This window comes from Trachurus japonicus, chromosome 24 (assembly GCF_045865225.1).
Source record: "Trachurus japonicus isolate A0001 chromosome 24, Traja_1.0".
Taxonomy (NCBI): domain Eukaryota; kingdom Metazoa; phylum Chordata; class Actinopteri; order Carangiformes; family Carangidae; genus Trachurus; species Trachurus japonicus.
In genome coordinates, this window is record NC_140930.1 from 11,872,844 (window position 1) to 11,897,017 (window position 24,174).

General features: G+C 42.9%; 1 protein-coding gene across 3 annotated transcripts in view; it reads left to right on the forward strand.

Annotated features, from left to right (window-relative positions):
* Window positions 1-2,214: 2,214 nt before the first annotated feature.
* Window positions 2,215-24,174, forward strand: part of fndc1 (fibronectin type III domain containing 1) — a 38,766-nt gene continuing 16,806 nt past the window's right edge. Inside the window, exons 1-14 of one of the 3 annotated variants that reach the window (XM_085770484.1) lie at window positions 2,215-2,459; window positions 9,100-9,294; window positions 10,580-10,651; window positions 15,063-15,314; window positions 15,528-15,623; window positions 15,856-15,976; window positions 16,101-16,288; window positions 16,911-17,018; window positions 17,572-17,760; window positions 17,857-18,991; window positions 19,142-20,751; window positions 20,864-20,979; window positions 21,484-21,595; window positions 21,696-22,052. In XM_085770484.1, coding sequence (XP_085626610.1) covers window positions 2,387-2,459; window positions 9,100-9,294; window positions 10,580-10,651; window positions 15,063-15,314; window positions 15,528-15,623; window positions 15,856-15,976; window positions 16,101-16,288; window positions 16,911-17,018; window positions 17,572-17,760; window positions 17,857-18,991; window positions 19,142-20,751; window positions 20,864-20,979; window positions 21,484-21,595; window positions 21,696-22,052 — 4,624 coding nt within the window. In that variant the 5' untranslated portion in view covers window positions 2,215-2,386. Of the gene's footprint in view, window positions 2,460-9,099; window positions 9,295-10,579; window positions 10,652-15,062; window positions 15,315-15,527; window positions 15,624-15,855; window positions 15,977-16,100; window positions 16,289-16,910; window positions 17,019-17,571; window positions 17,761-17,856; window positions 20,752-20,863; window positions 20,980-21,483; window positions 21,596-21,695; window positions 22,053-24,174 lie in introns of those variants that run through there. The other 2 variants (XM_085770483.1, XM_085770485.1) reach the window with 2 other exon arrangements.

A 24,174-nucleotide genomic window follows, 5' to 3' on the forward strand; every position in this document is an offset into this window, starting at 1 on the left:
CTAATGAAAGAAGTGGGACACGCTGGTGCTTTTACACCGTTCAAACACAACTGGACAGCCAGTCTAAGTCCATATAGTGGAACAGATGAGCCGGTCTCTTTCATCACAAGGTTTAAAAAGTCTCTTCGCTCGGGGGAATTAAAGCAGGACCTGACATAAATGACCTCAGGCATGTCTGTAACGAGACAGGACACATTGTACTTATATATTGAGCTGGCTGAGGAGCAATACATTGACACATTCAGTGTCTATGCACATTTGCAGCGAGAGAAAGAGACAGCTATCTGCTTCAACAAAATTTTTGCTTTTTTTTTTTTTTTTATCCAAAAATGTCTAATGCTCTTTTTTGCTGACTCATGCACTTGAGAGATGCTGCAGTAGTGTTGGTGTGTGTGCATGTGTGTGTGTGTCTTTGTGTGTGAGAGAGAGAGAGGGAGACTGGCTACTGGAGACTCAATCAGCAACAGTAATGAGTTTATGGAGTTGAAGTTCGAGAGCACAGATCATAAGCAACAAACACTTTATTGGCCCCTAGGGGCCATGAAGACGACCATTGACACGTTTATTGATTTTGTGCTATAAGTCATTATTTGCACAAAGAACATGCAACCATTTGGAGATCATCATTCTTAAATAATCTATAAATAATAAATCATCAGTATTCATCATGTGGCAGAATTTCTATTCATAGCCCATACAGTACTGTATATGTCCCACGTCTGTTTCCTTTTTCTTTCAAATCCATTTATTAATTCGGTTGATGAACAGGTGATGACTGAAATCTTTCTCTCAGTGCAGATGAGCAGCTGAGCCAACAGAGGGAGATGTTGGTCTGGAAAAAAACCCACCTCCACATAATCAAATAGAGAAATCACTACTTCTGGATAGATATAAATAAATAAACAATATCCTAAGACCATGTTTATATACATTGTCAGATATGCTCTAATTCTTCCAGTTTGAATGAGAAAATTACCTCCGAGCTATGAAGACTTTCTGTAATTGACCATCTGTCACGTTGCTGCTGGTCTTATGGGGGGGTTAGCTGTTATAATAGAAAGGTCAAGAGGTTTCACCGCTGAGGCCTAGAGGATCTCCTGAAGAGCTCCCATCATCTGATAGAAGAAGAAGAATAAAAAAAAAGTCCCTCAAATATTTCTACTGCTGAAAATTCACAGCATGTGATAGTGTCCACTGGTAAAGAGACCAGAATGAAGAGAAAACAACGATGTTCATTTGTGTTTGATTTTGAAAATTAACAGAAATGTGATGGATACAAAAACATGTGCCATTATAAATGTATATGGCAGAATGTATCATGTGTGATTTATTATTGGGCTTATTGGAGCACAAGATTAGATAAATACATGAATTAATATATAAATATTAATAGATAATATTAGATTAGTGTGTATCCATCTTAACCACATATAACTACACAATAGGCATTTTACACAAAGTATTCAACTGTTAATTGCACTGTTATCCTATATTTAAAACATATGGCTGGTTGCTCCATCTAGTGGTAAAATAATTTATTTGGAAAATGGATGTAACTGTGAACTTTGTCTCTACAGATTAGATCATATATTGGAGTCTTGGCCCCCAGCTCTGTTCTCTCGCACCTGGAGCAGTGGTGGTGTCATGGAAAAGTAAAGTGGATCAGGTCTGCAGGATTAACACTGGAACAGGACTAGACAGGTGAGACTGCAAGGGGATTTGTTACAGAGGCAGGAAAGAAAGAAATTGCGATAAAAACACATGACATGTAAACAAATCAAGGAAGCATTCAAGGACTGTTGAAAAGCTTAGATCTGTACTAAGACTACACCCTGCCAGTCCGTCTTCTCAGACTCCACCTGCTCCCAGGCCTCGGTTCAGGATGAAGTCAGTGTCGCTCCCTGAAGAGGGAGACATTTTGTCAGGGTTTCATGAATCCAAAGTCAAAGAGCAACACTGCAAGCAGTTTATAAGGTCTAAGAAGTAGGCTGTTGTTGAAGAATACACTATATTTGAGGAGGATAAGCTCAGAACAACTTCTTAGGCTACACTTGTATAGACGGGGCTTTGTTTTTGCTTTTTAAAAGCAGTTTTTTTCCTTATTCTTCATTTTACTTCATCACACATTAAGATCTGAAAATCAATCAGTTTTCTCAAATAATCACCTGGAGTGGCGTGTCGTGTGGATATTGCACCTTTGGTTTCTGAGGATTCTTTTTTTTTTTCTTCTTTTTTTTTTTCGAAGTTCACTTTTTATGCAAAGAAGCTGCAAGTTTACCGTGAAGCCAGTTGTCCCATCGGAAGAGGGGAGGGGAGGGCTGGTGTGTCCCAGCCCTCTGCATCCAGCTGGTGCGTCGCTCCGCTGCAGTAGCGCGCCACACTCACTATGGCTTTAGCCGCAAGCAGGACGCTCTTGGCGCTATTCGTTACGTTTTGCGCACCGGGATGCGGATGGGCAGGTAAAAAGGAGTTATTTCACTTTCTTTCCCCCTCCCGAGCAGGTGCACAGTTTTGTTCTCGTACATTATTAATTATTTAATAAGTGCTGGGGTTCTTGTTGCTTTCTGCTCTGAATCAGCTTGATTAACGAGACACTGCAGTTATAATACCTTAAATATATATTTTTTACTAGATGCTATTATTTTGAAAGGAGAGAAAAGTGTGTCTCTGCCGCATGCATATGCATCACTATGAGCGCAACACTTAAGAAGTTTCCTAACCCTCAATTATTGCATATGTGAATTTTCACAAGGGTGAAATAGATTAATTGCAGCTATCTAGATTGCATTGGAGTATTTAATTTAGAGTGTGCAGTTTGATTCATGGTTTGCAGATGTGTCAGAGTTGAGTAATTACAGAAAATATGGGCTTGGACACTATTTTCACTGTTGTGACTTTATGGGGGGAAACTATGATGCTGGAGACTTAGCAGCAGTCATGGAACAAGTCCTTACCTCATACAGTAGACACATCCATGAGTGGCTGTGATCAGCAATTAGAGGGATGATCAGAAATATCAGGCTACATCAGGAGATGTGGTGTGAAGAAGAGAAAAGCTGTTTTGTGCCAAACTGGTGACTGTATCTGGCTGATGGCGGTGATAAATGACCTGCATTTGAAATTCATTTTCATGGGAGAATAGCTGTGGAATGGGGCTCAAGTTTTCTGTCTGTTTCACTTCCTCTGCTTTGCATCAGCCAGCTCTCAGGAATGGCTGAATTAGGTCAAAAATGAACGAAAAAATACTTCCAGCCCACAAGAATATGCAACCTGCTTCAGGGTTCTGATGGTGCAGACACACACAGGAATTTATCACAAAAAAAAAACCCTGCACGTCAGGGCAGTGATAAATCAAATACACATAGCGTTTCGTTTTTCTTTTTTTTAAACAAGCTGAGACTTTGCAAACCACAGTAGCACATATGTTTTTAAAGTTTAAGTACTGTTTGTGAAATCAATTTTCAGGGAAAGAAGCCCACGTCATCCAGACAGTAAAAATATCCAAAATAACAAAAGTGCCATTAGGGCTGGGGAGGTTTTTTGGACGGGAGTAAGCGAATCCTTCTGGCTGAATTTAAGGACCAGACTTTTTATTTTTTTTGACATGCTCATATTGTGTCAGTTGATCTGTTAGTTTCTATATGCCCCCCCCCCCCATACCCCTCCACCCCCTTTCGACTGTAAGCACTTAGTGTATGAGGTCATTGCTTTCTGAGAATATAGACAGCTGCTATTTGTTGTGGGTTTTTCCTCTTGGTGGTTCTCTTTTTTTCCATCTTTTGGGAAGTATTTTCAGAGCAGTCATGCACTTTTCCTTTTTTTTTTCTTCCCTGCAACACCCAGCTACACATCCATCCACTTCCATACATTCACACCTGGGAGCTACTTAGCACAACCACAGTTCACTGCTGCAGGCCACTGAGCAGCGTTAGCGGAGCACTTGGGAGTTAAATGCCTTCCTCTTGGGCATTTTGACAGTAGTTGTTAAGAGAGAGCAGAGTGTTACTCATTAACTTTCTCTCACATGTCATCAGTTTGTCAGTCTCAAATTTTTCAGAGCAGCGGATGAAATTGGTCTCGTGGGAGTATCTGGACACCAAGGCAGGAGCAGTGCAAATAAAGAGAACAGAAAACGCAGTGTATTTTGGATCATAAATGATGCCAACTTCTTCCATGCAGCCCACAGCTCATCAACTCCTGGAAAGTGAGGAGTGTGGAGAGTAATTGGGATAGAGAGTGAGGGGAAAGAGGGAATCATGTCCTTGCAGGCCAGTGGAATTTAATTTCTCTGCTCCACTTAACAAGCTGGAATTCTGCAGGAACAACGACACGACAGATTTTACCGAAAGCTGGAATTTTGTTAACTACAGCTTTTTTGCCTTGGAAAAAAAATAGATATCTACATACATTATTTAATATTTTCCAGAGTACTAGCTTTGATCACCTGACTCAGCTGCTTCACCCACTTGTAGCTTGGCTGCCTGTCAAACCTGCCAGCGATGGCATGTCTAGTGTCATGATGTCATTTCTTGACGCGGTTTGAGTTGTTTAAACAAGTACCACCTGGGCTTATGAGCACACTTGTCACAGCACAGTAAATGTCAGCATACTAAATGTATCGCAGGAAGATGTAGCATAAACTAACAGTGTAATATGTCAGTCTTCATGTGGGAAGTCTGTGAGTTTTTGACCACCAACACTGAAGTGACATATGCTATAAACGTCACGTATGTGAGTCTGTAACCCCTCCCAAGCTAAACAATTACTCACTCCAGACTACTGCTGTAATTAAAATGCTCTCATGCTCCTGTTAAATCAGGCTTAACATCCCGTAATTGTGGCTGCGGCTTTAAGAGCTGCAACTCAAGCAATCAGAAGGTTAGCGGTTTGATCCCCGGCTCCTCCAGTTTGCACATCGATGTGTCCATGGGCAAGACACTTGACCCAAATTACCCCCGATGACTGCTCCTTGGTGCATGAGTGTGCGAATGTGTAAATGGGGTTTGAGTGGTTGATAAGAGAAGAAAAGTGCTGTTTAAGTGCAGCCAATTCGCTATAATACAATAACAACAATGTAGTTTGACAGTCTGGGGATTGATGTGCAGGAGTGTGAGGAGGGCAACAGCCATCTATGGTTATGGTCCCAGTCTGGTGTGTCGGCTTTATGACAGAATTGATTACTGGAGAGAGTTTACTGAAGGTCAGAGGGGAGAGGGGTTTTTAGACTGACAGAGGTGCTACCAAGAATTCTGTCGCCCCGGGCAAGATCTGACACAAGCCCCCCACCCCCCACCTTGATGGGTCTGTGCTCACAGGAGGAAACGCTTTACCTAAACAAGTCTCATATGTCCAATTAGATAAGAAAACTCATACCACTCTCATGTATGTTTACCAAAGACAGTTAGTTTAACATAAAGACTGGAAACGGCTCTGTCAAGGTGAAGAAATCCCATGACCGGCATCTCTAACACTCAGTAATGCCAAACAAACAAGATGTGTTTCCAGCCTTTAGCTAAGTTTAAAGTCTCCTCGGTTGATATTGAACCGACAGTTGTGAATTAATTTGAAGGAGGGGTTTCACACCAATCACTTTGCACCAAAGGTATCTAGCCACGAGTTTACTCATCCAGGTCTGTAAGTGTTTTTTTTTGCCTACAGTGCAATAAGGGAGAATGGAAACGTGTTTGTGGTAGCATATCTCTATAAATTTAATTGCAGAATAAATGTTCCAGTTCCTCATGATAATCCATAGAAGACACCACTTTTTTTTTTCTTTTTATGGACGGTTTCCTCGGCAGAAAGTCATTCCAATAAAAATAGTCGACTGTGTCTTCTGTGGATTATCCAGACTAACTGGAACATTGTTTCTGGGCACATAGACTAATTCTGTTGATTTATGTAATGTCATTTTTCAGCATCGTGAGCACCACAGGCAAACTTTCTATTTTCTATTCCCCCATTTTATTTTGGTATTCGGGTTGCAAGAACTGACACTCAAAACCTGGACAAATAAAACCAAAACTATCTGCACTGTGGACTTGTGGTGACTGGGGAAATGTGCTTTTCTTATTTTCCTGTTTTTTTCTTTTTTCTGGGTAGTTTGAATTCTCTAATCCGAAAATGCAGCTCAATTTGACCATTTCAAGTTTCTTTTCTTTTTTTTTCCTTGTCAATCAGGCGCATTAGATAGAAAAACAGGAACATGTAGTATTACTAATACCAGCAGAGAAACATGTAATGTTGAATGCTTGTTGTGCTTAAATAGTTCAAAAGTATATCAAAAACAGCAAAGTGGAAACTTCTGTGTCATTTTAAGTGTGATTGCTTGGGCACTATTTAGAAGAATTTACAGAATCCACACATGCACACACATGGATTTGCAGGTGATCATGTGTATTGATGGGTGTTTGTGGAAGATGACAGTTATTAGGCATTAAAGGCAACCTCATTAGGGGTGAGCAGAGGTTCAGTGTCTGTGACTGTGAGTGGCTGCTCTTGTAAAAGTGGAGCACATTGCAGGTGCATGGGTGCAAGTATTTTCTAGAGCAGTTTTACAGGAGTCCTCTGACCTTGGGGCTTACATGCATATGCTTCTTATACCACATTACACATGCACATACATGTGTGTCTCTGTAAAGCTCTGAGTGTGCATGTGTGCCACATATCCTGTAGCCTTCAAACGTCAGGATAAGCATTGCTGACTAATGTTGTCATTATGTCCTTGTTTTTTTTGTTGTTGTTTTAAATCAAAAAGGCAGTGACATAATGACCCTCAGGCTTTGCCCTCATTCTTCACATACTTAATACTTTCCACTGTCGAACTCAATCATACTTTGTCTGTCTTTCACCTTCACAAACACAGAACAGAAAGTGTTGTATTATTGCTCCGGTTTCCCCTGGTAACGCCCTGAAACCCAGCCTCCCTCCATAAGATTATGATGTTACAACTACTTGGTTGCTTAACTGCTTCCCAGACTGTTTATTCTTGGATGGCAATCACGCATCTGCTGCGCTCGGAGGAATCTTGTTTTAATCAAAAATATCTGGTTTGCTCTTGGATCATAAATTTCCATAGAGGCCAAATCATAGAATGAAGTCTGGACAGAGGAGCAGATCCCCTCCTACGTAATACAAGGTCTTATTGGAAACAGGGTGCAAAGTGATTGAAGTGCATCCAGACTTGTGTCAATGGAGTCTGCCACAGACAGCTGATAAAACTGACTCCACTGTAACCCAGCATTAAAGAGGAAATAATGAGGAGGGATTGTATTTTGTTTTTTTTAACTGGGAAAACATTCTCACACTCCTTGGTGCACCCAGGCACAATGTGGTGTGAGTCTGTATCTCCAGGCCGGCTGCCAGAGCGGTGCTATCTACACTCAGCAGAAACAAAGATGAGACGATCTTTCAGCACTTACTAAAACTTCCAGATAAGCAGGGACAACAATGTCGGCCAGTCTGAAGAACCGCAATTATCTGTAAACTGCAGCACGAGACGCCTGAGTGACAGAGCTTTCTAAATGTGCAAAAGTGAAAGCGCAGATCCAGCTGGGAGTGCACCTGGAGACAACAAGAATTCAAAGTTAATGAGGTGATTTTGTGCTGAGGCAAAACTGAAGCTGCTGCTGTAAATCTTTGGGGAGCACAAGGGGCCGTAAGGAGCAGCTGTTTATGAGATGGACAGACATTACTGACAATTATATGTGGCAGCGATTAATGGCTAACATGCTAATAAAGCTTGCACTATACTCATGTTCAAGTTTTTGCAAATCCTCTCCGTTCATATGCTTGCTATTTGGATCTTGAGATTTAAAAAACAGTTCTCTTAATTAGGAGCCAAAGGTTGCAATGAAGCATAAGGATTGAGAATTTTATGCATTGTTTGTCAGATTTTATACAGGGTTGTAAACTTGTAAAGTAGTTCTTTCAGTGCACGGCCAAAAAACCTTTTGTGCTCCTTCAGTGGGCCTCTAAAAAGTCCCAAATGTATTTATTGCCCATTTCTCTTTTGATATATTGGAGAATAAAGTAATGTTTCATATGATTCTTTTTCTTTAAGATTTATCATGGATAAAAATTTTAAAAACTACTTTGAAAAATACATTTAATTTAACTCTAAATGTTATAAATATGGTGGTTCTTTACAATATGCTAATCAAAACAAAGAGTAAAATCAGACAGAGACTAAAGGCTTACAACTGCATCAAAACCAAGTGCAGCAAACCTTCACTGAGGTTAACTTTTACTCAGTTTTTACTCATATCCGTGTCTTTTCTGACGTAATAGAGGTCTAGGCTCAACACCTGGCATGATAAATAACTAAGACACTATTCAGTGATGTTTCTGCAGCCTTGTTTCTCCTCCATTAACTTTCACAACAAACTTGGATGAACATGCTTTGTTCCACTTTTTCTTTGCTTCTTCCTAATATCACTACTACACTACACTACCTCTGTTGTTCCAGCATCCACCCAAGCTCTCAGACATGAAGCTATTATTTAGTGCATCATGTAGTAGTCCGCTGTCGTGGACGCCTCAAGTGACTGTTCATTATTTCCTATATATCCTCTGCCCACTCGTGCCTTTAAGCTCCTTTTTCTTTCATACAAGCTGAATTCACATTTCATATTAAAGTGTGAATGTCACACTCAATGCTTACTGATGGATAATTACGCTGTCACTCCAGTGTTGTATTTTGTTTGCATGTGAACCAAGAAGAGCAAAGAGACTGTTGCTATATCTAAAGCAGAGTGGTGGTTACTATCCTCTTTGTTTTGTTTTCAGTATCAGAGGGAAACATGAGGATGGCTTATTGTCCTGGGCTTTTAGCATCCAACCAAATCCTCATTTATGTATTTAACCATCAAATGAGTTCGCATAAGTTTATGTGTCATCAAGATCAAAGTAACTTTAAATGCCAAATATAATAAATACAGATGAAATTGTCTGGGTGGCACTGAAGCAAAGTTTAATCAACAGATCTTTAAAAGTGGGACCATAACAAGCCTTCACATTTAGTACAAGTGACAATACAAAATTAAGACTGTTTAAATAAACCTTTTTCAGATGAAATTTATCCAGATGTCATTTGTTTTGCAGCAGAGAAGCCCCTGCGGTCACACAATGGGAAACAGACCTCTGCGGACAGGGGCCTGAGGGAGAGCTGGGAGCCCTCTATCCATCTGGATGGAAGACCTGTGGACCGCTTTGTAATCAGCCCCAACAAACCTACGAGGTCTCATCGTTTAACTAAAGCGGGCAAGGACAGTCGCCCACACCTAATGGAGGATGTAGGTAAGACGGAAACAGAGGAAAGGGTGAGAGCAAGACGGAGATGTGAAAAAGTGGGAACTAATGAGCGCGAGTGTCTGGAGGACTCATCAAGTGCTGATGGAACTGCTGGATAAAAACAAAGAGGAAAATAAATGGACGAAGAGTGAGAAAAAGTTTGTTTTTGGCTTAAAATTCAGGGTGAACCTTCAGATGCCAGAGATCTGCACTTTCTCAAGACAAGAGGAGGGGATGAGCAAAGCTGTGTGAGATGCCAGAGGTTGAGGTTTATGCACAAACATGTGCATGCCTGAATGAATGATTATTATCAGTGGATTAATTCATCATAGGATATTGGATCTATCCAGGGAAAGAAAGACAGAGTTGGGTGACCAGTGATCAGCATCCCAGCTCAACAGACGGCGGTTATTTTAGGCTTTAGAGGAAGACCATTATTATTATTTTTAGATCTTAACAGCTGCTATGGTAATTCGTAACCCCGCCTTGTAAAACATAAGACAGATCCTTATGTTTCTATACACATGCACTTTGCTGTGTTGTCACAGTCTAGCCTGCTTTTGTCATTATTCCGTTTTCCTCTGTCCTTGGCATCTTGGAGCCATACTTCACCAGCGACTCAAAGTCTGCAGCCAACCCTCCTTTTCCACATCCAAACCCAGCCCAGCGCCTATAACCCAATCCCCTGTGTTGTGGTCACTGGATGTCGTGTGTGTGTGTCTGTGTGCAACGTATGTGTGTTTGGTGGTGGTTGTGGCTGAGGGCAGGGTGGTGCTAAGTGATGAGGTCATGCATTGTCTTGTATTGCGTTCAGATATGCATGTACAGTATACGTAGATGTGTTTGTGTTTCTATGAGTGTGCGCGTGTCGCCCAGTGTGTGTTGTGGCGACTTTGCGGTCTCTCCAGCTCCGGTGCAGTTTGCTATAAATCCCTGGCGATCGAGCTGCTTCTAAGTGCTGCCTTTCCAGAAAATTCCTTGCAGATCGTGTGTTGTTCCCACAGCAGCATGAGAGCAGCATCAGTCACCATAAATAAGACCATGCTGTTTGCCTCCACATCATTAATGTGTCTGGCTAGCTGCTGCTAGAGCAACAGAGGTGAAGAGATGACTTATTAGGAGCCACAGGGAAGTAGACAAAGAGTAAAGGAAATGAGGAGATTGAGAAAGATGCAGTCAACCTCCTGCACTAAAAGGAAAAATAAATTAATATGCACTTCAGATATTTTACTGCTTGCTTATAGTCTCCACTGTCAACATAATTTAACAACAAATCCTGTCTCTTTTTTAGACCCTGAGTGGGTTAACCTGGATGGCTTTGCCGTGTTGGGCGGTGCACCTGTCAACAACAACACATCAGCAGGTAAAACAATCTTGAAGCATCTTTATCATAAATACATGGGAATGGTTTTAATGCATGGGAAATGATCTGTTTTTTCTGTGATGACCTCCCATCCTCGTGGATATAAAGGGAACTGCCAAATCTAATATGTTGATGATTCACAATCCGATGCCTCAGGGCGACATTCCCTCACGAATCCCTGTGGGATCAGTGGGGAAAAACACTCTGACTCATAGATTCCCCTGTTTTTAGTCAGGTATTGTTTTTTCTTCTTGCGGTAAAACCAAATCTAACGACAAATTTGGAGTTTTGTTGCCTTAAATTGAGTCCACCACATTAGCCAATACTTATTTTCCTATGAGTGCTTTCAACACACTGCAAAAAGAAAGAAAATTAGTAGTTGACAGACAGAAAGAGTTGTTTATAAGGTGATTGCCAAATCACCCATACTTTGATTGATTAACTAACAACTGCCAAAAATAGATTAGTAATTACATATCATTCATTTATCAAGCCCAATTATAAACATCTGTTGTATTCAAGTTCTCATATGTGCAGTCTGTTTGATTTTTGTTTAATTATCGGTGAAAATTAAGACTTAAATACATTCAGGTTTTAACCTGTTTGATGAAAAATGCGTCACTTTGGTTCTCTGAAGTTGTGACGGTTCTTTTGGACATTTATTGACTGAATCAGTAATTAATAGAAGCAAATAGTCTAACTAATAGATCAATCCACACTGAAAACAAGTAATCGTCCCTAATATTGAATTACCGGTAGATGTTTTTTCATATGTTCCCCTTGAGGTCAAGCACACCAGACCACCTGGCCACACTTCTAGTAAATTACGGTGTCATAATCTGTCTATTTCTCTGCACTCATGGAGCGTTTGGGCGTTCAAGCACAAGTCATGTAAACACACGCCAGTCTATCGCCGGGCTAACACAAACAGGCACACGCACACTTGTACCATTCTTGTGGACAGTTTACCCTCACCAAACCACTTGACTTGGCTTTTCTTTGTGCCGTGGCAGGGAACATGGAGGAAATCCATTCAAATTGCACACTGAACGGATCAGGACCAGAAACTGAACCCAGAACTTTCTTACTGTGAGGCGACAGTGCTAACCACCAAAACACCACACTGCTCTGGAGTTTCAGTTTTATTTGTTTGAGGCAGAGCTGCACTGGAGACACAACTAATCATATTTGTTGAATTAAACCCCAGTGAATGAAGACAAACAACCGCTGTGTTTCTAAGTAATGTTAGACTAAAACCCATGAAAGGACACGTTACGTAGCCAGTGGCAAAAAGCCTCGTTAGCTCACTCATGTTGTTAGCTACAAAGTTATCTGGTTTATCACCGCGAGTCCAGTTTAAATTTCATATTCTTAAAATAATCTTGTTTGTGTAAGTGAACTTTTGCACTTGGTCGTCGCCATTTACGAAGCAAAATAGCATGTCAACACTTGCGGTTGCTATGGAGCTAGCAAACGTACTACTGACGACTAACTGTTTTTATGGCTAATTTTAAGTTTCAAAGTTATTTTGGTTATAGCTAGGTCAGCTAATGAATAATGAATGAATAAAGGCATTGGCACAAGTGTTGTAAGGTTCATATTGGGATTTTAGTTGTTTTTTTCTCCATATAGGTTCATTCGTTTTCTAATGGTGTTCATTTCTGTCTCTATAGTATGGAAGCCCTAAAGGGTCATACATACATACATTTTATTTCCTCCGTTTTCTCGTGATAATGAGATATTTTTCCTCCGTTTTCCCGAGATAATGAGGTAATTAATGAAACGTGATAGGCCTGAGATTTCCATCACACTTGACATGTCATGCTGACTGAAGTCTCCTTGAACACCAATGTAGGCAACGTTAAGCCTAGTTCTCTGTATTTGTTTTTTCTGGAAGGAATGAATTTATGTGACAACAGCTGTTTGTCAGCTCACTTGATGGCTCGCTAGTGAGAGAACTAGGCTTAACGTTGCCTACATTGGTGTTCAAGGAGACTTAAGTCAGCATGACATGTCAAGTGTGATAGAAATCTCAGCCCTATCATGTTTCTTTGATTATCTCTCAAATTAATTATCTCGTTATCATGGGAAAACTGAGGAAATAATGTATGACCCTGTAGGGCTTCCGTACTATAGGAAAGCTCTGCCTCTATGAATTGTTCCTATAAATAAATTTAAAAAAACACACACACAGCAATTTTGACAATGAACTGATGATTATGGCCTACTGATATATCAAGCACCACACAACTAAATTACCTACTGCCAAACCCTCAAATGTTTTTTTTTTTTTTGATTAGCACAAGCTCATTTGCCAATTACACACATGTAATTAAACTGTGCTAGCCAATAGTCTGGTAAACGCATGGATGACAAAGATTTTGCCACTTTCGTTCATATTTTTAACTGGAGTTGTTTCTTTGCCATTCGTTAGCTATCATGTCGGCCAACAGCGGCTCATTTCATTATTGCAGCCTCCAGGAAAGCTCTGCCACTGAGAATTGTTTGTATAGCTGTTAAATGAAACTATGGCTAAACTGAGCAATGTGCTCCACCGTGAAACCCAAATTCACGAAAATTATGTTTGCAAAGTTTAGATTTGCTTTTGAAGGTGGTGAAATGTCAAAGAGGATAAAAGCCTGGCTCTCCTTGGCTCGGTCTCAGGAGGGAGTAAGAAGACAACAGTGACATTCTTCAGCATCTCGGTCTGAGTACACTGAGGTGGTCTCTGCTTTAGCGGTGGTATGTCTGTCTGTCTGGAGGCCAGCCTCATAGCACCTCGGACCGTTGAGCTTCCAGGAAAAGACAGAAAGGATCTGGCAATGAGAGTATTGTGGAGTCAAATGGTTTAGCGGTCCGCGGCATGATGACCTGGGCCAAACTATGCACTGTGACAGTTTTCCAGAGAGAGAAAGAGAGGAAGAAGAAAATACAGAAAATGAGAGGACTGTTGATTAAAACCAAATGGAGCTTTTTCTGTTTTAAGTTAGATCTAGTACAAGGAGAGTCAAACAGGTATGGATCAAGGATATAACAGGAATGGCTTAGGATCACCTCACTGGCTCAGTTGTTATGTGTACAGTGATTGTCCAGCATTTAACAAAATGCACCCAAAAAATATTAATTAGAGCACTGCAAAATGCACAAAATAGTACATGTAGGATAGTGTGCTTTTTTTACTTGGATGTAATTATTGTGTGTAACATAAATATGGTTTATTTAAAGAAATGTTTAGGTATGTCCAAGTTCAGGTTGTTAGAATTGGATGTTAAATAAAAATCACAAATCTTGGAGTAGGGAAAAAGGAATATACACATGTATTTAACAGTAGATTTGAGTCAAATAGACATAGTCAAAGTACACTGACTCTAAGGGGGCATTACCAAACAAACAATCAGTGTTCTTTCTATCCAAAGGGAAAAGAAATGCACTCAGCTGTGCTGGCAGGACAGAGAGGGGGATACAAGAGAGACCAAAGACATGAAGAGAGTGGTCCAAGTCTTATTGAAACAAACCAACTCTGTCTTCCCTGGAGCTTTTCTGGTGTTTTTATACTTCCCTTCATATCCTTTTTGCCTTGTCTATGTTTTACACCACATTTTAACAGTTTCATGGTGGAAGCCTATCGGGACAGATGATCTCCCTCACTCCCTTATTAAGATATAACTAAAGAAAATATTTTCACTGCTGTGGCTCCTCATGGACAAACCTTCTCAGCTTGCCTACACTACCTGTTGAGAAGTGAATACCCAACACAACAACGTTTTTGACCTCATAGCCACTTTGAATCTCGTCAGATCAACTTAGTTACATCAGCAAACTTGTCAGTACTCATCCAGCTGTGCAGGCAGCTGGAGGAGAATCCCGATTGGAGACGAGGCAGATCTTTTTCATCTGACAGTTATTATGGGAAACGGATAACGGAGGGATACCGGGAGGAGAGGAAGGAAAGGAGACGAAAGAGTGGGAGAGGCAGTGACAGAGGGGTTTTGTTATATTACCATGCACTATCATTTAGCGCTGCAGCCAGATGAAGAGGCTTTTTTCGGGCTGTCTGAGTCAGGGTCTGAGACTTCGTCCAAGATGGAGTCACCACACGGGTGGGGATTAAAGCAGGAAGCAGGACACTGGGACTTGTATCGGATGACACATCGTGTTCCTTATTTGACAAGTGAACATGTTTACAGTCGTTTTTGACCAAGACTTCTATGTAATTATGTATTTATCACTGAAACTGTGTGTCTTGGGTGAAGCAATTATATTCAATCATTTTCCATCAAAGTCTAGAGTTTCAACTTGGCCCTAAAGGCAAATCCAGCACAGATAAGGAATGAACTGTCGGTCATGAGGGGGAGATGAACTCCACTGCACTCTGATTTTCTTCCCCCCCTTGCTCTCTGCTGTCATCCAGCAACAGGTCCAGTCAGGTCTTCACAAACTGCAGCCAGAAGTCACCCCCCTGTACAGCGGGCCACCAGAGTGGACAGAACGGCTCACCTGTCAGGCGCCTCTAATACCAGGACACACAGGAGGGCGCCTCAGTCCTCTTCAGGACCCAGGCAGCCCGAGAGAGCTTTTGCAGGAGCCCCCCTGCTGGAAAGGAGACGTCAGCACCACACCAAGCCTCAGTCAGATCAGAGGAACCGAAACGCAGCCAAACTAAGTAAGAGGACCCACACTCTTAACACTTTTAATCACCAGATTAACAAAGACAAAGCCTTAGGGTTCAAGTGATAATATGATGTTGAGAAGATTGGCAGTCTTCACACTTTTTTCTTCATTGAAAATTGAGCTAAATGTATACATTTTGTTTGTGCTATCTTTAGTGTCCATAGTGTAAACCCTGCCCGTGCCTGGTATCCCTTTTTATTCATAGCATCTGAGTCCGTTCATGTGGTGTCACTGCAGGCACAGAAAGCCCAGGGCCAGAGCGCACCCGCCAACAGAGCAGTCACCAAAATAACCGCACCAGGTACTTTTACATTTGGCTGCTTTTGTCTATCTGTCTTTGTACTTAAAATAGTACAACAATGCTTGTCATTATCCATCAGTTATGTGCATGGATGTTTGATTATCATGGTGCCAACATTGCAACAAATCATCAAAAGTTTCAATATTAGTTTCATTTTGAAAATACATTGCAAGAATCTTTTTTTTTTTGTCTCTGTGTCTATGTGTGTGTTCGTCCATGTGTGTGTGTTGAGCAGAGCCACCAGAGTATGAGGCTCGGGACATCAGTGTCAGGGTCATGTCTCCTCAGTCTGTCCTCATCTCCTGGGTTGACCCTGCAGTCGAGATGGGAAAAGTTGACTCCGGGGCTTCAAGGTATCTGCTAAAGTGTGTGTTGATGCATGTGTCTGACAACGAGACAGAGAGAAAAAGACATTTTAACACAAAGAAAGAACGTGTAAGGGAGTTGCCTAAACCCTTTCATTTTCTTCTAACTCAGATCATACACAGTTAGATACAGGGAGAAGGGTGAGTCAGCACGCTGGGAGTACAAGGACAGCACCCAGAGGAGAGTGATGATTGACACCCTGTCTGCTGACGGCATGTATGAGTTTTCTGTGAGAATCTCTCAGGAAGAAAATCATGGCAAGTGGAGCGTCTCCGTCTTTCAGAGGACCCCTGAGTCAGGTATGTGCTGCCACTTGAGAATCGCTTATTGGATATCATTTTGTGGGGTTGCGATGCAGCTGACGGCTAGCAGTGGAAAGTGATTTCTTTTCTAGAGGAGAAGCTGTCGAGAGCCAAAGCCCAGCATTTTTCTCAGCATGAGTATGAAAAGAGAAATTATTCTTGCAGAAAAGAATTCTTGCATAACACTGTCTGTTAGTTCTTTTCTTATTTCCTCATTTGACACTTCATCACATTCACTCCCTATTACTCTCATTTGATATTCGACCCTAGTTTTGGCTGCTGGTCTGTCATTATTGCAGCATTTATACAATGTCATAGCAGCTCCTGAGCTGCGGTTCATTGGAATGTCAGCATTTACTGCCTGGCTCACAGCTCCGACCTCCTTCAGCACTTCCATACATGATCTCAAAGGGAGGTTCCCTTGACAATGTATGGCAGCAGTATTTTCCTCAGCTTAAGCTTCCTGGCACAAACCTTCTTGCCTTTTTTTTTTGTTTTTTTTGTACATACTTTAAGCAGCAATTTCCTCACTCTGTTCCCTGCTGCTTCTGGTTTCTGCCCTGCCGCTCCTCCTTCAATTGTTGCCTTTCCATTCACTGGTGTTCTCTTCACTCTCCAGCACCATCTGGACCACCAGAGAACTTCGAGGTCAAGCCTCTGCGAGGGAAAGGAACTGCTGTCATTGCAACATGGGACCCACCTGAGGAACCCAATGGGAGGATAAGAGGTCAGATCTGGAGGATCACCCTGAGTCTTTCTCTTATTGGACTTTTTTATTATTTATTATTGGACATTTTCACTTATAAACTTTTGGTTCTGACCAAAAGTGTTGGTACTGTGTTTTGACAGGTGCAACATCTATTTAGAAAACAAAATGTTTGTAATATGGTTGGTTCCATTTGTGATTAGGAAAAGAACGCCATTCAGATTGTTAGCAGGTATTGTCTTGATTCAAGTCAGTTATGCTGAAGCCACGGCACTCGGGACAAATGTTAAAAAGGCAAGGCAAGGCACAGTTTGTCTCAAAGGGCTTTACATGACATCATAACAACATCCTCTGTCCTTAGACCCTCACATCGACTGAGGAAAAACTTCCCTTTTAACAGGGAAAAATCGGAGAAACCTCAGAGTGAGCAACAAACGGACTCACCCAGGACGGACAGACGTGCAATAGATGTTGTTACAGACAAGAAAACAGTTTATAACAGAGAATGTGGTTAGCATGGAAATGTTAAGAACAACAAAAAGGACTTATTTGTTCATGATCTATCTCCAAACAGAGTACATCCTGTCTTATGCTCCTGCTATGAAGCCATTCGGAATGAAAAGCATTACGTACCGTGGCAGCAGCACCACGGCCACCGTAGACGGCCTTACGCCAGGAGACCGATACATCTTCAAGATCAGAGCCACCAACAGGAGGGGACAGGGGCCGCAGAGCAAAGTGCTGAGCGTTGCCATGCCAGGATGTAAGCATATTTTTTCTGTATTTTCATCCAGCATTCATCCATGTACTCTGTGATTGCTTCCATCTTAAATTCATGGCGATCTTTGTCCATTGCCAGCCAGCAGCGCAGCCTCATCAAAAACCAAGGACACCCGCAGGACCAGCCAGACTCCCTCCAAACAGGATACTGACCACAATGAATCTGACCCAACAGACGAGCCAGCCGCCCCCCCACAGTCACGCCCCGCCGCACCGGCCAACAGGCGTACACGCCCACTTTCCCAGACACGCTCCTATCACAGCATCTTCTCCTCTGTGAGGGGCTCGGTCAGAAACACAGTAAACAGAGGTTCATCCAGAGGAAGAGCCCAAGACAGAGAAGATGAAGAGGAAGAAGAGGAAGAGCAAATACCCACAACATCTCCTCCAGTGACAACAACAACCGTGAAGGTTTTACCTGAGACAAAGGAGCCAGACAACGATGTTTCCCTTGAATCTGACGGTGAAGAGGGATATGGTGAAGAGCCCCAGACCACCGAGACCCCCAGCCTCAAAGTTGTGACGCCATCACCTACTAAGCCCTCTGCTCGCCCCAATCCTCCGCCCAGAAGACCCATTAAGATCAGGGTCCATCAAAAACCAGGATCCAAAGCTGCTTCCTCTGCTACTACTTCAACTTCTTCATCTTCATCTTCATCTTCTTCTGCATCCTCACCCTCATCTTCTGACACTTCATCGTCCTCTTCTGGTTCCTCCTCGTCTTCATTACCCTCTACCTCCTCATCGTCCTCCTCATCCTCCCCTTCGTTAACCTCATCATCCTCCTCCTCATCCTCCTCATCTTCTTCTTCTCCACATATTCAAGAGGCAGCAGTCAGTAGAAAGGACAGTGTAGCTTCTACATACCCAGAGAGCAAAGACACCTACGATAAGCCCAGCATAACACACAGCAAACCCTCTACTCCAGTTGTAAAACAGACTGATTCGCAGCAGCAGCCGGGGGTCTCACCTGTAGGTAGGGGTTTGCCTTCAGGAGGGCGCAACGGCGGATCTGGTTTTGGTTCAAGATATGGTTACAGCCGAAGACATCCTGGCCTTTTCATCAGAGGGAATTCAACCCGAATGCTGAACGGTTACAAACCTGCTCTCACCTCACAGTCTAATCTACCAAGCAGAACTACTCCAAACCAAGCAGCAGCACCGAACACACGCACATCATCAGCAACATCACAATCCACCATTTCAGATAGGACCTCTCAGGACCATGAGACGTCACACACTTCCAATCCAACGACATCGCAGTCGGCTTCAGGAAGTGGCTCCAACAGAACTCCAAACCAAGCAGCGTCGAACACACGCACATCATCAGCAACATCACAATCCACCACTTCAGATAGGACCACTCAGGACCATGAGACATCACACATTTCCAATCCAACGACATCGCAGTCGGCTTCAGGAAGCGGCTCCAACAGCAAAGCAGCAACGCCTGAAACATCAAATTATGACAAATCGCAGAGCAGGTCACAACCTAGGTCACATGGTTCTACAGGGTCAGACACACACAGCTCGAGCACGAATCCATCCACTCCCAACAGCGGCTCATCACACCATCCATCCACTGTGGGATCGGGCTCTTCTCAGTCGACTTCACACAACAGAGGATCTCACAACTCTGCAGCTTCACACAACGCACACAATTCACAGAGTTCACATGCATCACCTGAGCAACAGGCAACATACAGCAGGGGAAACGATGACAGTGAAAATAAAGCAGATGAAGAAGTAATAAAGGTAGAAGAGGAGCCTACTTCGAGCTCTAAAACACAACCCACAGAGGAGCAAGGGAAGGAGGAGAGGACTAAGGAAACCCCCGGGGGTTCTCGCACCAGAATTAGCGCCTCATTCGCCGAGAGATATCCTTGGCTGGCAAGTCGTTATCCGGGCAGATTCAATTCGGGGACAAGAACATCACCGTCGTCATCTTCCAGACAGGATGGTACTAGGAACCCATCCAGGACTTCTTCTTCTTCTGTTGGGGCTGGCAGACCCATCATGAGGGGGGCAACCACCAGGGTCTCAGGGGCCACTGGTGCTGCGGGAGTGTCCTCAATCCAGGAGACCAGTGTAGCTCTGAAGACCCCTTCATCCCATGATTTCCCAAAGAATGGGGTTGCCGTGGGTTCAGTTAAGCCATCTTTGACCGATAAAAATACTGCATCCAGTGACGCTAGAAAGCCAACTACCTCATCCTCATCTTCATCTTCATCTTCTTCTTCTTCCTCCTCTGCAACGTCCTCCTCTGGATCCAGTTATTCAGATTCCCATCATCCCTCAGGTGAGCACAGAGACTCAAGTGAGCCCATCCCTAAAGGAACATCTCCTGACAATAATAACAGTCATAATAAGGAATATGTTGATGAGAGGAGTAGTGGGAAAGTTGCAGATCCCACAGACGGCCAAAAGAATCCAGTCACAACATCAGCTGACCCCGACAGAAACACAGAGGACAACGAGAGCGTGGATACAAGGGAAACTCCCTCTAGGACCAGGACCGGCACATCCTCCGGGATCACACCAACTCAACGTCGTCCCGGCATCGGGGCGAACGGGAGGGTACGCTCCCCTTCGCTGGCGAGCCGGCAGTTTGCTGCGTCCAGACTTCCCTTCAGAGTACAGCCAGCGAAGAACTCAAGGATGGGCTCTTCAGCATCTGGATCATCCTCACCGTCATCGTCATCATATGATTCCTCTTCTTCCTCGTCGTCAAAATCCCCCCTGCCAGGGTCGACCTCAGCTCGTGAAGCTGGCACCGGCACCGGTGGTGCTGCTGTGACAAGGACAGGGGGAATACTTGGAGGGAACTCTCCGTCGACGTCGTCCTCATCGTCCTCATCATATCCATTTAGAGAAGGTTTTAGGGGACAGGGAGGAAGGCCTCGGTTACCCATCTCCAGAGGGAAACCAACCAATGGAGGAGGAGGAGGAGCAATCAAACCTGCCAATGGAGATGGTAAAGTCAGTCGTTAAAGTTCACAGAAGATGAGCAAAAATTAAAAAAATTAAATGATCAAATGTGTTGCTAAAATAACCCTGATACTGGCTTTATTCATCCCACTCTGCAGGTAAAAATGGACGACCCAACCTGACAGCAACAGACAATAAAGATTCCTCTTCCTCTCCGGGGATCAGTAAGGCCGTAGGTCAGAGGTTTATCACTGGACCCGATGGAAGCAAATGGGTAACTGTCTTTAATGGTATTTAAGTACTTACTCTGTTATTGGCATGCTGTAGTATAAAATACCATAGACCCTTCTGTAATGTATCACTTTAAAGTAATAGTTTCTCACTGAGAGGTAGATGAGATCCACATGGTAAAATGTGAAGCCGCAGCCAGGGGAAGGTGGCAGCATAGCTTATTATAAAGACTTGAAATAGCTACCCTGGCTCTATGTAAAGGTAGTCTCCTCTGGCAGACTGGCAACCTGGCACAGTGATGACGGTCCTCCAGGAATTAACTGTGCCTGTCCAAGAAATGTTCTGGCACGTCACACCCAATAAAACCAAGAGGTGTTGTTTTTAACCTTTGTTTGCTCATTAAACAAATGAGATGTAGTTAATTTGTGATCATTATAGCTGCTGGTAGGCAGGAGAGTGAGCCATGAATCGTTTTTTTAATCTAACTCTGATCCATTTTAAAATGTCTTTGCATTGCTTTGGTGAATCAGTCTTTTTGTTTATCTAGGTGGTAGACTTGGAGCAGGGGGTTCTCATGAATCAGGATGGACAAGTTCTCCAGGACTCCAATGGCAAACCCAAGAGAGTGGTGCTTGGCGCAGATGGACGCACAATTTTTGGTGATACGCTATAGTCAACTTTACATTACTATCTAAACGTCTCATGCTCTCATAATTTGCACTGTTTAAGACGAGATCATGAATATTATGTTTCCCCCAGACCACATGGGCAGTCCTCTAGTAAACCAGGAAGGTATGGCTCTGTTCGGCCATGGCAGAGACAGCCGGCCCGTGATCAACCCCAAAGATAAGGTCCTCATGGTTGGAGGGAAACCTGTCGTCGGTTTGGACCTTCCTCACCTCAGGACCACCAGCACCACCACAACCACCACTACCACCACCACCACCACCACCATGGCTCCTACGACCACAGCACAACCCACCACCACCGAATGGCCAGAGGAAACTACTACTGTACTTCCATTCCCAACCTGCCCACCCGGGACCTTCTCCAGAACAGATGAATACGGCTATCCAATGCTGGACCCGGAGGGAATATTGGACTGTTATCCTGAAGGTGAGGCCTTTATTTTGATATTCATAACACACTGCAGATGGCATCGTGAAAGTTTATGTCTCAATACAGCAAATACTCCTACTTCCAATATTGCCTTGTAAACAGCTTTTCCACAAAACAGTTGTCAAGCTTAGCCGAGTGTTTTTGGAGCCAGAGCATAAATAGGTATGACTCCAGTAAATCTCTCACTTGTATTGTTTGTCATATTCATCCAGGCCAGGCCCATGACTGTTTCCTGTCTGTGCCCACAGAGTCCTATAACTCTGTAACTGTTTGTTGTGTGTGTGTGTTACTTTGTGATCTACAGCGTGCATGTATGTGTGTGTGTGTGTGTGTGTGTGTGTGTGTGTGTGTGTGTGTGTTTGAGAGAGAGAGAGAGAGAAGAGACCACATGACCCACATGTAAGTCTCCACATCTGGGCCCTGGCTGTGGTCAGAGTGCTGCTGTTTTAAAAGCACCATAAGCTGTCGGTTGCACACAGCTATACGTACGTGTGTGTGTGTGTGTGTGTGTGTGTGTGTGTGTGTGTGTGTGTGTGTGTGTGTGTGTGTGACAATAAAAAAAAACAAACACAAGTTATGCTGTATATAATATACGGTATGGTATAAATGTACCTAAAATGTTCCCACAGTCAGAAAAAATACATTGTCCTTTTATGAACTTGAGTTGCTCTGTAAATTACAAATTTCTCACTATCCTGTACATTGGCCAGGATTTGATACTTTAAGCAGAAAAACGATGATAGTTGTTTTTAGGATGGATGTTACTCTGTGGATCTAGTGGAGAGGGAGTCAACATGATATATAGTTATATCTCAAGTATAGTCTTTAGAGGCCATTGTCCTTAAACAATAAATTAGGGCTGTCAGAGTTAACGCGTTAATCGCGATGAGATTAATTAAAAAAATTAACGCGATTACATTTTTTAATCGCGGCCCATTTTGTCCTCTGTCTGCTGGACTGGAGGACTGGAGTGTGGGACCTCCAGTCCAGTAGGTGGCGGTAAGCCACCTTCAAGTTGGTTGCTACACAAATATACACAGTCTAACATATATCCACAGCTCCATCCATTGATTTTTTGATGGCTTTGTTGTAAACAAATGCACATGGCCATGTATTGATTTTTTGACCACGTCTGTTGTCAACAAATGCACATGGCCAGGCAGAGACGTAGCAAAGTAAAGGGCAATTTCCACTGGATGCAATTCGTTTCAATTCTGTGTGAGTTTCATGCATCATGTGTTATGATTAGGTAGGCCTACTAGGTCTGGTCTAAAAGTTGTTTGTCTAGAGATTATAACACTTTGGAGTGTTGAAAGTCCAAAGCGCCATATATAATATTTTTAATAGAGATTAATCGCGAGTTAACTATGGAAAAAATGCGATTAATCGCGATTAAAAAAATTAATCGTTTGACAGCCCTACAATAAATAAAATAACCCTGTAATGGTGAAATTGTGTTGTCATGATAACACAGTATACTAGTTAAAATGAGTAAACATTCGAGTTGAACAAGATACTTTGGCAAACATCCCCCACCACCACCGCTGTGGCAGCTCTGTACCATCCTGTGCCTATTTTTAGAGCAGCAGCCCCAGCAGCAGCATGTATACCCTCAAGCCGGAAAGATGTGTTGCCTGTAAAATCTAAAATAGAGAAAATAGAGGCAGTGTGGAGTTTACAATATTTTTTCACTCACATATTACACACTGCAGTTGACTGAAATCCAGCCAGAGTTGCTTTAGCATCACAACACCCCTATGTATTCACACAGGTTTGTATCTACGGACAAGGCCGTAGCTACCATTGAGGACACCGAGGTCATGACCTCGGTATTTTTTTCGGCCTAATGAATGGAAAAAAAAAAAAAAAAGTGCAAAGTATTAGGGAGGACAGATGGAAGGTGACTGAGTGACTCCTCTCTTGTCCAAACAATTCCGGTAGGCCTATAATGCTCTTGTTTATTGACGCCCTCACGTACGCTGGTGTTTGTTTACTGGTCGCGGGAAAAAAGGCGATTCATTCGGAAAAAGCGAGTGATGCAGCGCGTCGCGGAGCCTGTGTGCATGGAGGAGAAGGCTACTGAGTGAGTCGGTTGGCTCTAGATAAACTGCTCTTTCCA